This window comes from Dendropsophus ebraccatus, chromosome 4 (assembly GCF_027789765.1).
Source record: "Dendropsophus ebraccatus isolate aDenEbr1 chromosome 4, aDenEbr1.pat, whole genome shotgun sequence".
In the NCBI taxonomy this organism is placed as follows: Eukaryota; Metazoa; Chordata; class Amphibia; order Anura; family Hylidae; genus Dendropsophus; species Dendropsophus ebraccatus.
The window spans coordinates 52,368,733-52,383,524 of NC_091457.1; the positions used below are offsets into that span (position 1 = coordinate 52,368,733).

Sequence of the window (14,792 nt, forward strand, 5' to 3'; positions counted from 1 at the left end):
GCATGCACACATCTGGGGCTGCCCTGCCATTCTATTCACTGGGGGAATGTGGGACCCCCATTCTTGCCATTACTGAAGGTCACAGCTGTTAGGCTACCACTGATGAGATACACTTTTCTTGTGGACAGGGAAAATCTTTTAATCTTTGGATAACTCCCTTTAAAGAGGCAGTAATTTGGCACAGCTAGGCACCCACCAAAGCGTTGATTCTAAGAAAACATTTTAGTAATACCGCATGTAAGTGTATGGATGTAGCAAATCAAGCACAGTAGCTTATGCTCTTTGATACATTTGGTGAATTTTATTTAAATATAGATCTGCTCACACATTGTTTGACTTAAGACATTTAAACAAAGAACAGGGGGCTCTACCATGTCTAAGGTCGGGGTGCCACTCACTGCCCAATAAAACAATGGAAAGAAGCAGAACAAAGGAAGGACACATTTAGGCTATGTACACACACTGTATAAACAGCTGTTCCACGAGAATTAAAGATCATGTTTTAATGATCAATTCCAGCTGCAGGTAGCGTTAAAACCAACGACAACTTAATTAAAACAAAAAAGGGGGGGTACACATGACTACCATAGAAAAGACTAAAATGAGAATTTTCCCGTGAGAAGCTAGCTGAACAGTACAGTCATACCATGATCATAAATATGTGAATAACACATCTAGAGTATAGCTGACAATATCCCAACCCTAAGTATAAATAAATAGCTGCCTTGATAGTGTTAACAATACTAGTAATATTAACAATACTAGTAATAGTAAAAAAGTCCTAAATAAAGATAATGAAAAAAGTTGGAAAGAGAAAAGACGTTTGTAATAGTAGCATGCCAGGGAACTTGGAGTATCATGGAGCTCCCAGGACAGAGACTTGATGCGTATCGTAATCCTTTTATGACTTTGTCAGGACTATTTAGCAAAAAAAAATTTTTTTTTCCATTATCTTGGCATGGGTGCGTTCACACATACAGGATCTGCAGCAGATTTGATGGTGCAAATTGAAATCCGCAGCAGATCCTGTACGTGTGAACACACCCTTATGGACATTTATACCATTACTAGTAATGTGTTTGAGCTAGTACTGCACCTATATATTTATGATCATGGTATGACTATATTGTAAGATTCTCTGGGGAAAATTCTACTCATCATTTCAGTCTTTTCTATGGTATTCCTGTGTACCTATTGTGTTTTTTAATGTCTTTAATTTTTCAATAAAGAGATTTTTCTTTTTTTTTTTATATATATATATATATATATATATATATATATATATAATTTTATGTGGAGTGCATGTTAAAGGTGTCCTACATTTTGTTCTGCTGTCTTCCATACATTGTTTCCTTTTCACTCTAAAGTACGGTTGTTTTTAGATTTTCATTTTACTGTGTGTGCACCTAGCCTTAGGGCCCTATTCCACCGGACGATTATCGTTCGCATAATCATTAACGATCTCAAACGACCGCTATTGTGAAAGACCTGAACTTGTTTACTCATTTCCATGGGACGATAATCGTTACTTATGATCGTATTTGCGATCGTTTTTTTCTTTGCTATTGCGTTCGTATCTACTGCGAAGGACCGAACGACGTCTTATTCAATGCGAACGAGCAACGATAGAAACAGGTCCAGGTCTTATAAAGCGATCAACGATTTCTCGTTCGGTCGTTAATCGTTAACTGCATTTCAACCGAACGATTATCGTTTAGATTCGAACTATTTAAAGATAATCTGAACGATAATCGTCCGGTGGAATAGGGCCCTTAGGGTAGGTTCACACTACGGAATCCGTCACAGATGTTGAAAGGGAGAAGATCCAGGTATGTTAGGTTTAAATTGCCAAATCGTTTTGTTCCTAGAGAGAGCAGCAGCTTGCCTCCTTCTTCCCCTATGCAGAACACAAGCCCACTCCACCTAAATGATCAGGAGAGATGGGTATTATATGTGTATGGACAGACTCTTTCCTGCCTGATTCTGCAGCAACCACGCACTACTTTTTGGCATACTAGAGCTCAGTGTACAGTGGAAATTAAACAGAGAGGAGCTGCTTAAATGCCACTTTATTACTTATCAGAAACGTTTGGTGAGTAAATACCAAAGCATGAACAGATCAATGTGCAGACATACCAAAATAAATTACAGATTTTTATGTACTTTCCTTTTTATTCCTCTGCTGAACATGTATCTTCAAGCTTCCTTTTCCTTGACCCATTTAATTTGTTATTTAATAAAAACTTCTCAATTGCAGTTATCTGACGCTGTATATTAGAGATATCATAGTTGTCTTTGTTGCTACCAGTGACCTCGGTATGTGTGGTGTTCGGCTGGTTGATAAGATATGACTTTGTAGAATCGGTGAAGACAGGAAAAAGGTTTGGTTTTTCAACCACATTTGACTAGAAAAAAAATGTAATCCTATTTATTCAGGAAAATATTGTTACCAATACAGACTAAGGGCCCTATTACACCAACAGATTATCTGACAGATTTTTTTTTTTTTTTTTTATGCCAAAGCCAGAAATGGATTTGAAAAGAGGATACATCTCAGTCTTTCCCTTTATTACCTGTTCTCTGTTTATAGTCTGTTCCTGGCTTTGGCGCAAAAAAATCTGTCAGATAATCTGTTGGTGTAATAGGGCCCTAAGGCTCTTTTCATACCATGGTTGTGGTGCACATTTGCCATATTTATGCGGAAATATACCAGCACAGTAAGTGTACCGACAGACCCCGAATGACCAAGGGAGGCCAAAAGATTGTCAATTTGGCCCGGTTTGCAGGCTCTCCACTTATTTGCTGGATGGAAGCCCACTATTCTATAGAGCAGGATCCATGTTTTTTTCAACACTGTAGTCTATGTATGACAGATGCCACTAAGTGGCAGTACCTCTGCCAGTCATTGTACCACAAATTGTGATCAGAACTATAGTAAAAGATTGTTACTAATGCTGTGTGCAGATAAAAACACAATTTTCTCACTCTCAGAAACAGGTTATAAAAATACTCAACTAGGCCATGTTCCCACAATGTAAAAATAATTATTAACTCCTTCATGACACAGACCAAAATGGCCTAAATGACCAGGCGCCAATTTTTATTTCTGCATTTTCATTTCTTTCTCTAGGACCTATTTCTCCATCTACAGGGCCATGTAAGGGCTTGTTTTTTCAGGAACAAGTGTACTTTGTAGTGGTGCCTTTCAAACTACCATAACATGTATGACTGAACACCAAAATATTATTTATGGAGTGAAATTGGTAAAAAAAAAGCAGTTTTGCAATTTCTGGGTGGTTCCCATGTCTACATAATGCACTTTAAAGAGAACCAATCATGGACGAAAATAAAAAAAATTCCCCTAATTAGATGTATATAACTATTTTATTAATATTTGTAAATATAATTGATAATTTTTTCGGCCGTGTTTTTGAAATATTTACTTTTTACTTTCCTGTCTCGCGCCGGCTCTTTTAAAAAGACAGGAAGCTCCCGTCATGCAGAGCGGCAAGGCCGGGCACCGCCATCTTGATGACGTCAATTGCGTTCCATTGCTGGAACGCAAGAGACTAAATCAAGATGGCAGCGCCCGGCCTTGCTGCAGCGGAGACGAGGATCAGGTAAAGTATAAGATACAGATTGCAAAGGCAGTCTGTATCTTCATAAATAGACAAAATGAAGATACAGACTGCCTTTGCAGTCTGTATCGTATACTTTACCTAATCCTCTTGTTCGGTGCAGGAAGGCCGGGCACCGCCATCTTGATTACGTCACTTGCGTTCCAGCGGTGGAACGCAAGTAGCGTAATCAAGATGGCGGCGCCGCCTTGCTGCAGCGATCAAGAGGAGTAGGTAAAGTATAAGATACAGGAATGCACGTGATGTCATCAAGATGGCGGCGGCCGGCATTACTGCAGTGGAACAAAGGAGCAGGTAAAGTATAAGATACAGACTGCAAATGCAGTCTGTATCTTCATAAATAGACTTTATAAAGATACAGACTGCATTTGCAGTCTGTATCTTATACTTTACCTGCTCCTTTGTTCCGGTGCACTAATGCCGGCCACCGCCATTTTGCCCACTTGCGTTCCAGCGGTGCGTTCCAGTGGGACGTCATCAAGTTGGGGGCGCCCGGCCTTCCAGCACGGAAGAAGAGGAATTAGGTAAAGAATAAGATACAGACTGCAAAGGCAGTCTGTATCTTCATAGATAGACTTAGGGAGAGATTACCTTTGATAATAGGGATAGTGAATTTTAGGTGATAGGTTCTCTTTAAAGTAAAACTATGGGGGACAAAGTAAAACTATGGGGGACATTTCTTAAGTCCGGCGTTTTTTACGCCGGACTTATAAATGTCCCGGCATCTCCGGCGCTACGGGGATTTATGTAGAGGCGGACTGCCTCTACATAAATCCCGTGCGCACTGCCGAAAACCAACGCCAGCTGAGGACTGGAGTAGGTTTTCGGCGTATCTTTTTGCGGAACAGATGGTGAATCGTGCGGACTCTGAGTCCACGCCCTCCGTTCGGCCCCCTTCACACCCGCCCCCCGGCGTACCCGGCGGAAAGTGCCGATTTGCGAATATTTCATTTGCAAATCGGCCATTTGCGAATAAAATATTGCGCAAATCTGCAATTTCCGCCGAAAACCCCCAGACCGCACGATGATACATGTCCCCCTATATGTGTATCTGTCAAGTCTAAATACAAAGATAGCCATGTTTCACAGCTTTTCTAATTCTTTACTTTTTTTATTTTGCAAATAATTATTAAAATTACACTATTGTGACTCTTATTACGGTTTTATTTTATCACCTTCGGGGCTGTTTAAGGCATCATTTTTTGCGATAAAGAACTCCCCTGGGGTCCGATTAGCCATTTATGAGTCTGAGTCCATGCCTAATAAAATTCAGGAGTCAGAGCTACGGCTTACCGACTCCACAGCCCTGGTTAGGCCTCTATACTGTATATCTCCCCCTTCCCCCCTCATATTTGTTCCCCCATACTGTATTTATCTCCATCTGCAGTAAGGACACCCATATTTAATCTCTCTCCCACTCTAAAGTTGTTTCCCCATCCTTTATATATCTTTCTCTGCAGGAAGTCTCCATACTTTATACCTCCCTCTCCACGTTGGCCCATGTATCCTCCGTCCCCACATATTGAATATCCCCTACTATGCATCTTCTCACCCCTCCTGCCTCCCCTGCAGCTTGTATTGAGCAGGTGGGGTTGAAACATAACAAGTCTGATGCTGATGCTCAGCCACCCAGTATCAGGATCTGGTCAGCTGACTTTAGGGATAGGGCTCATTTTTGGAGTAGAGCTTGTATTTCAAGCCTACTCCAAAAAGCCTGTAAAATTAAGCTAGGTCTTATTATCAGGGTAAATCTTATTTTCAGAGAAGCACTGTATGTTGCCCTAGTATTCACACAGTAAACTGAAGCATTCAGCTACTTGCAGGAATGTTCATAGCTATAGTGTTACATCAGTGAAGGGCAAGCGGTGATGATTTGTGATTGACTTACTTTTTGTGAAGTGGTAGCCAGGATGGGACTAGAGGAATGGTGAAACGCCTGTTCTGCATTCCATTCAGCATCGTGATCCGTCATGGAAACTGGAAGGAAAGTGGCAGATGAAATATCAAATATCTTAATTATTGAACCTGATGAATAATGATTTAAAAAGATATATGACCATAGACATTCAGGAATAAATCAGGGACTTTCAGCTGCACCCAAAAATTTTTCTTGTCTTATGACTAGTCAGATTTAGGTACCATACATACAGCAAAGTATGAAGTCTTAACTATGCTCAGCTGCACAGGTTTCTGTCAGGTGCAATATTTATGAAACTATCATTACTAAGAATCAATACTTCTAAGGATGAATACTTCAATTCATAAGGCATCTCACTGGACTGTTGAATATTTTTTATTTGTACAATTTCTGTCAGGATACACACAGATGACGCAGAGACAAGTGCAGTCCTGATGCTGTTTCAGACCCACTGTCCCTGCCTACGTGTCACGTGTCCTAGGCAACATGGGACAACTTGGAGCCGTTCCCTACATTAAAGCGACTCTGTCCAATAATCTGTCCCTACCAAACCGCTTGTACCTTCGGATAGCTGCTTTTAATCCAAGATCTGTCCTGGGGTCCGTTTGGCAGGTGATGCAGTTATTTTACTTTGAGTTAGACATTGACAAAAAGGGGCCACCCTGGTATTTCCCTATTTATGTTCCAATACTCGCAAACGAGTGGGACTTAAGGGGCTATTTATCAGGGTGGTGTGGTGCTCTCAAAACACAACAATCACTGAACTCAGGGAGAACAGTGAAAAATTCCAATGGAGTACTCATTTACAAGTCTCCATTGATTGTCCCATGTGGTGCTCTCCCCATCATGGAGGCACCCGTGGCAACAGGCTAGAGATATCTGGCTATCCCGTGTTTTGAGACTCGCAAACGAGACTCCACGGACTCTTGTTTTGCATATTTAAATTTTTGGGGGCATCAGTGGAAATTTTTGATTGAGTACTTCATTGGAGTTTTTTCACTGTTCTCCTTAAGTTCAGTGATTACTGTGTTTTGTTAGTTATTGTCCTAAAAAACAACTTTTAAACCCTGTATCAAACGGCCGTGGCTTACAGTATCTGTGCCCTAACTTTGCACCACCCCTCCGTCCCTCCTCCCCACCCTCTTCATCATTAGGAATGCCCCTAGAACATTTTGTCCTGTCTGAACATTGCACAGGTGCCTGTGATCCAGCCCATGTGCCGTGCTGACACAGGTGATTAATAGAAGAAACTCTGCCTGGAGCATTCCTATTGATGAGGAGGGACAGAGAGGTTGTGCCAGCCTAATGCACACACAATCTAGGCCACGGCTGCTTGGCACAGGGCTGCAAGTTTATAAGTTGTTTTTCAGGACAATATCTGCATCACCTGCCGAAAAGACCCCAGGACAGATCTTGGATTAAAAGCAGCTATCTGACGGTTCCACCGGTTTGGGGGGGGGGGGCAGATTGTGGTTACAGAGTCACTTCAAGGTATTTTCCAACTAAGTAAAACAGGCAGAATTCCATGGCGGAGCTCCACCTGCCTCAGTGTCTCTATGGGATGGCTTGCGCGCCTCCGCTGCCACCGCTCTTCGCTTAAAGAATTGACATGTAATTTCTTTGAGCGGACATCCGTGGAAGCGGAGACGTGCAAGCCATCCCACAGAGACACTGTGTGACACTGAGGCAGGCTGGATTCTGCGGCGGAGAGCTCCACTATGGAATTCCGCCAGTTTTACTCAATGTGAACGGGCCCTAACTATAGGTCGGACAGGAAACAAGACAAACTTGAGACAAATAGGAGACAAGGACAAAAAAATACACAGTGGTGGTGAGTGGACAGCAAGCTAGGGTCAAAACGGGAGAGCTAGATATTAGTACAAAGGCGCTAGGCAATAAACAGAGTCAATGCGGCAAACCAGAGTCAAAAACCCAGAGAACAAAAATACAGAAAAGCCAGGAGACAAATACATAGTCAGGGACACAATCACAGGGTAGAAAGCGAGTATAGGCATTGTTCTAAGTCCTGGTCTCAGAGGTGATTGGGATAGATAGACAAGAACCTAGACAGGAGGATAGGGCTGTCAATCACCGGCAAGGTAAGGACTTAGTTATTTAGGTGCTGCAAAAATTCACTTCCAAAATTACAGGGGCATTAACCTGAATTCAATGAACTTCTGCCTCTGAATTAAAACAATAAGGCTATGTTGACAAACAACAATTTGAAGGCTGGATTCACATGCAGAATTTATGGCCACCGTTACTGTACACTCACCATGCTCTGCTGTGGAGTATACAGCCTGACCTGACAGCCTAGAGGGAATATGATGAGTCTGGTTGCTAAAAGAAATTTTCAGACTCTCCTTCAAATCTGATTCTGGCAAGAAAACTGATTTTGCCAGGTTGGATAGACTATATAAGCATCTGTCATCAGGTTTGGATTTTTCCATCTTCATTGCAGCAAGTTCGATACAAGATTTCTCATCAGATTGCCTGTTGCTTACTAGAGCTGTGCAACCAGCAGCTACGTTACCATTTTCCTGAATGCAAACCTTTTCTTCATCCACGTTCCCTGAATCACTAGTGCAATCAATCTGCTGATTGTGGTTATTGCTGTGCAAGTTACTGTTCACATTTATATCATATTTGATTTTTCCTTCTACACTGGGGTCTTTCCCAGTGTTCATTGGAAAGCTCTCTCTCCCATCTGTATATAAGCTTTTAACTCTTAACTCATCTATTTTTTCAGCACATTGTAATGACTGTACTTTGCAGCCCTCGTATTGCTCCAAAGCAGACTGAAAACTTGAATTTTCTTCGTGGCATTGAGAACTATAAGAGGAAGTAAAGTTAGCTTCTTGGCCTACATATTTCCTCTTCCTTTCTGCTCTTTCAGTACTATTGACACTAGTATTAAAGGTAGTCCCCATATCTATACAGTCTTTGACTGTATTATTGGAGCTGACTGACTCTCGGCCAACTTGTTGAGTTTTTTCAGATACTCCAAGAGGATCCTCATTTGTTCTCTCTATTGGTTCTGGCTGTTGAATGTGATCATGGCTGCCAGACTTTGTGCTTATCTCTGATAAGTCCCTGTACAGAACAGGTAAGTGATAATCATTTCCATCCCAGAGAACACGATTGGGATTGTTTGAGGTTGGAGAGATGTCTGTGGTTGTAGGCTGCTCATTTACTTGATTGAGTAGTTGTGATTCTTTTAAGCATGTCTCATTTATAAAGACACCTCTGTCATTGTCTGTCCTATCTGGCTTATCCATTACAATATAAATGTCTATATTAGGATCATCTTCAGGTTTAAGGTGGCTGGAGTGTGTCTGCTGACTTGCATCTTCACTGCAGACAGTTGGAGGTTTATTATTGTCTAGTTGCATGCTGATGGACTCGTCCACGGCTTGTGTCTGTATCGTTGTTCTGCATTTGGCCGTGCTCTTTTCATACTCATCAATAATATTCATACATGTGCTGTCACCCAGGATCTCCTCAGTACATTTTCCATTGCAAGACTCTTTTAGACTCTGTTCAACAGTTGGATAGCTGTCTTTGTTCTCTGTGAGTGAGCTCTCATCCTGGTGTTCCTCACAGAGATGTCCCTTATCTGCAATGGTATAAACATGTTGAGGGCTGTTTGCATCTGTGTTAAAACAAAAAGTAAAGTTCATTCACTACAGCAGAACATCAAAATCTGGACATATTCATATCACGAGGAAACTCCACGGCACACCATTTGCATCAGGTACAAACGTAGTTTTATTGTGTGAAAATAACACAGCAATCCATGTGACCCAATGTTTTTCCGGCTTCACGCCGTCATTTTCAAGGCGCTTTGCTGTGTTATTTCCACACAATAAAACTATGTTTGTACCTGATGCAAGTGGTGTGCCGTAGAGTTTCCTTGTGATTTAGAGTGAGCCGTGGTCAAGGCTAATCTACTGGCACCCCTTTTTTAATAGACTCTGTGTTGCTTCCTTTCCTTGTGTATGAATATATTCATAGCTATATCTAGTGTAAAATTATCCAAGAAACTTAATTTATTATCACCAATATGGGGTGGGGTAAGTATAAGCTCTAAGAGGGGAACTAATTCTAAGTAGAGGGGTACTGTTTTCTAGGAGGGGCCACTATTTAAAAAAATAAAAACCATTACTACTAAGAAAAGGGCACTATACTCCATTTTTTCCCCTTCTGCTCTGCTATTTTCTCTGGGGCATTCTGAGTTAGGCTACAAAGTGGGTATTGCTTGTACTGTGTAAAATACAAGATGCAGAAACTGTTACTTTATGGGACTTTTACTGCTGCACACTATTACTGTCTGTCTATTACCGAGTCTGAGGGGGCTCCTTAAATGGGCAATGGCAGTTTTTTTTTTCTTCTAAAACCATTGTTTCTGAAGTATCTTGAAGTACTGTGCAACACAGCAGGTAAAATAGTAGAGGCAAATGAGGCTCCAACAGGCATAAAATTAGAGGTAAAAGCAAGACAAGGAATTTTAGGAAAATTTGAGGATGGTGCCAGAAAAGTCAAGAGCCAAAGATGTCTGGGCTGCAAACTTTGAGGCAAGGACTTCATGGTTTACTCCAAGCAGAGAAAACACCCTGCATTTTTACTTTTGCAAATGCACAATAATTCTGGTGTAATATGCACAAAATAAAGGAAAAAAAAGAAGAGGGGACTTATATGACTTGCACAACATTTACTAGGTGTTTTAGACAATTTTTAGATGCTTCTTTTCCCTGCTTGACAGGGACTGTATCATAATGTTAAAGCTAAGTGGGTTAGTGAAGAAGGAAGTATGACTTGTGCGTGGCTTTATGTTTCAAAATCTTGGTATGAACTCAACGAATAGGTGGCCTAAAGGTTTATAAAACTCTGAAACTCTGGCCACTGTGATAAATTTGGTGAATGTTTAGACTGACTGGTCAACGTTTACACTGTTTGTAAATATGCCCAACTAGCCCCACTGTAGTTTATATACGTTCTCTTCATTGTTTGCAATGTATAAAAGTTACAGTGCATATAGATATTATAAGCATTTACCATCTGAAAACATTCATTTCTTCAGGAACTATTTGAATCAGCTCCACTTTGTTTCCTCCATCAGTATGTCAGCAATATACACAGGCAATGGACTGACCTTTATGTACAATATCTACTCTGGTTCCATCCATCTTCTGTATTTCATTACTTGTCAGTGACGGACTAACATCATCAGAGCTGCCCACATAATCGGTTGTATTAGATGCCGAATCGCTGTGGCTTCTATTTTCAGTCATGTTGTTTTCTATATCACAGTTAACGATATTCATGTTAAATGTATTCTGCTGCTCTATAGCCTGTGGCAGTAAATAAAGGAAGACAAAGTAAGTGATCAACACAGAAACCCAATGCGTGATGAAGAGCAGTTTTTACTTTTATCTAGACATGTACATTAAGGGCAACTTCTGCATGGAGTTTGTATGTTCTCCCTTTGTATGGTTTGGTAGGGTAATTTAGAGTTCATATTGTGAGTCCCAGTGTGGACAGAGACTGATGTAACAACAATCCCTGTACAATGCTGAGGAATATGTTATGCTGGTGCTATATAAATTAATATAATGAAAAAAAGAGATACATTTATACCTGTATATTAGTTTCCAGTGTCTTGTTCAGGGATTTACTGTTGCATTTTTGCAGGTTTAATGCTTGAATTAAAGCCAGTTCTTTCTCCAAGTTTTCTTTCTGATAGGGCAGAAAAACTAACAATCTTATGCCTTATAAGAAAAATACATCCTTTTGTCACATGCTGCTTAATACATGAAGTTACACCAATATTTTTAGTATGTGTATTACTTTATTTTAAGCAAAACTGTTCCTTCAACTGCATTTATTTCCCTAGACATTTTAAAGGGGTATTCCACCCGATAGTTAAGAATAAAATGCCCCAAACCTAGCTGGTGTTGTTCACCAAGTCCCTCTGAGTATTTTGAGCTATCTTCCATCGTTCTTGCCGACACCATTCCTGAATTACAATGTTTTCTAAAAGCCGGTCTATATGCAAGATGGTGCCGGCCAAGAAACTACATTTTCCAGCATGCACTGCAACTCAGAGCCAACTGCCAATTATCCGCCTCCTCTTGTATTATCTGTCCATCCCTGGTTCAGCACCCATCCGCCTGCTTCTGCTTTACACTGTAAACAAAATATATACCTATTTTATCTCTCCTATCTATCTAGATTAGAAAGAGAGAGAGATAAAACAACTGTGTTTCCTTTTCCCTATACTGCACAGGAGGCTGTCACTGTTCTGTTGTTTCCCCACCCCTAGCTGATTTGTGAGATGTCAGTGGTGGGTGGGTTTACAGATGAGGTGTTACAGCTTGCCTGGCAACATTAGAGACAGAGATGTCCGCCATCTTATGGACGGAATCACCACATAGCAGGACAGCCCAGCCTAGAGGAAGGGACCTGATTTTAGCTCTATGAAGTACACAGGGAGCTGCTAGCACTAAGTTCAGTGAGTACAGTTACTTATACTGTACACTGAACAATTTTACTTTTAAGTGGCCAACCCCTTTAGCAATGACACAAAAGATCTGCAGGATATTTTTCCTATGACTGTTTTGGAAGATAAAATGTCTCCATTAATTACAAGAATTATTATTTAAATGGTATGTCAGCACAATATCAGTGATAAATGTTAGACTGGTTGAAGTCCAACTTCCGAAAGAGGTGCGCTGGAAGGCATTTTCCCCCGAGTTGTGATGTCATGATGGACGGCCTGCTCAGCCAACTAGTGACTGGAGCAGTGCTCCGCCCCAGTCACTGACTGGCTGAGCGGCCAGTCTATCAGCTGGGTTGTGACATGGCTTTGCTGGAGATTCCATAGCCTGGCGGGGGGTCCAGGAGTGGCAATCCAGTGCTGGAGAGGCACGGGTAGAGGTGAGTTGGTATAGTTTTTTTAAAATATCTTCCCCGGCGGACTTTATTACTCATTTAAAGGGTTATCCCAGTCTCAGCCATTTATGGTTTATGGTCCCACCTTTACTACCTTCTCCTATCTCCAAAACTAAAGGCTCTGTCTGGCCTGGTTGCAGGGATCGGGATTCTGAAAACAGCCATAAGAATGATTTTACATTGTTTTCGTAATTCCCATAGACAATAATGGGAGTTACTGAAACAGCATAGCTCTATGAGCTACGCTGTTCCCGCAATTGCATAAAACAGCTATTTTCTTAATCACCGCCATCACTACCAAGCTAGATGGAGCTTGTACCCTTAGTTCTAGAAATAGGTGCGGGTCCCATACTTGACAATTATGGATATGCAATAGATATCCGAGATGGAAATAGCCCTTTAATCTCCTATGCCTAAATCAAGAGCAGCATCAGTAGATGTGGCTGGCGGTGCCCATGCCACTGTTCAAACTCCCTTAGCTTCTGTCACAGCTGGGGACACTGGGGTCCCCTGTTCTGGGGGACACCAATTGATTTAGAAATGATCATTTCATTCTAGCTCCTGAAGCTTTGTATAAACAAATACGATCGAAAATTTCTACCTGTGCTTTCCACTCTGACAAAGCCTGCTGCTGCTCACTCTGGAGAGCTAGGAAGTTTTCCTCATTTTCTGTTGCCTTTGCCCTTTGAAGCTCATTATCTCTTTCAAGGGTCTGCAATAAAATTAATTATCCAAAAAATAATCAATACCACATTAATGAATTTTGATGTGTTTTATGTAGCTTGGACCTTTTGTTTCTAACATGCTAGAAGTGCCACACAGATCAGTGATAATGTGCCATCAACAATAATTTTCATAAATTAACAGAAAGGTACTTATAGTTTAGCTAACAGGAAACAGTGGGAGTTTAGAGAGAAGAAATGCTAATAAAAGGATATAAAAACACTTGCCATTACTCAGATTCACTGCATGAGTTTTAATGTGCACCCAGAAAAAAAAAGCTAATATAAGACATGGGCAAATCTGAGATGTAATATAAAGAAATGGGTAATAAATGAAATTATTTTGGTGTACTTATTAATGGAATGCAAAGCCTAATGGTTATATGAACTGTCTACATAATGAAACATCCATGTTCACATGTACTATTTACTTTACTTCCTAAAACATACGGCATGCGGAGACACTTCACAAGTGTTTTCCCAGTAATGCACATCATGACTTTAACACTGCCAAAGATGAAGCCTTTATTTCTGCCTTTACTCAACACTAGCATTGCTGTCATGTTGATAAATGGAGGTAATTCTGTATGAATCAACAGTAACAGTTCACACACAATTCAGGTTCTCCAGGAATTTGTAGTTTAATCATATTTTTTTTTCTCGGCTGTAAGGATAAAAGGCTTTGCCTCCATGACAATGAACCGATTCCAACCTCTAACAAGACGTAAACACTACTTTAACGGACAATGGCTGTCAATGTATGAAACACTGGATCAATTATATTTATGGGCTTAGGCTTTTTATTTTTTGGATTCACATCAGAGTGACTAGTCAGCTATGAAATTATAAAATGTAACAAAGTTACTCACTATTTTGTCTTTTAAGCAGAAATTACCAAGGATGTTTCCTGAGATAAAACAGTTTTGACAAAGTTTTCCTTATAAATGGCTACATTTAAAGTGTATGATAAAATCACTATTTAAAGAGCAACTCATCTAATTTTTTTTCCTTACTATGAATTATTAGTACATGTTGCTATATGACATTATAACATTATATATCTTAAAAGGGGAAAGTGCCATCTTCCTTTATCTCTTTGCACACTCTCTATGACTGTTTAGAAAGGAGGTGATTTAAATTGGGGGATTATACTTTTTTTTTTTTTACTTTCGACACCTTTTTAGTCATCCTATGAGATATGTACAACTAATCTTTAGATTGCTTTCACAATACACTGAAATACTAGTGGACTGCAGTGAGCTGTCATTTCTGTGCTGTAATATGGCTAATATATCTAAGAAGGCCAATCAGAGGCATTACAAGATCAGCGCCTGTCATGTAACCACCTTGAAGCCACATTGCTACTGACCGTGACATCTAAGAGGTTAAATCACTGCCATTGACGTGAACTTCAATACTTGTCACTGACAGTGGGTATCAACTCAAAGATTGTAAGCCCTTGCGGGCAGGGTCCTCTATCCTCGTGTACTAATCTGCCATTTATCTTATTTATGTAATGTGTTTTTGATCTTGTAAACGTTCCTGTTTGTTAACCCCTATCAC

The 14,792-nt window shown here is 40.5% G+C and overlaps 1 protein-coding gene across 1 annotated transcript in view; it reads right to left on the minus strand.

Moving 5' to 3' along the window:
* Positions 1-1,695: 1,695 nt before the first annotated feature.
* The window catches only part of CCDC73 (coiled-coil domain containing 73), a 76,137-nt gene continuing 63,040 nt past the window's right edge, over positions 1,696-14,792 (minus strand). Inside the window, exons 13-18 of the mRNA XM_069965780.1 lie at positions 13,109-13,219; positions 11,194-11,292; positions 10,709-10,907; positions 7,832-9,208; positions 5,527-5,615; positions 1,696-2,405 (exon numbers count right to left, since the gene is read on the minus strand). Coding sequence (XP_069821881.1) covers positions 2,172-2,405; positions 5,527-5,615; positions 7,832-9,208; positions 10,709-10,907; positions 11,194-11,292; positions 13,109-13,219 — 2,109 coding nt within the window. The 3' untranslated portion in view covers positions 1,696-2,171. The remainder of the gene's footprint in view (positions 2,406-5,526; positions 5,616-7,831; positions 9,209-10,708; positions 10,908-11,193; positions 11,293-13,108; positions 13,220-14,792) is intronic.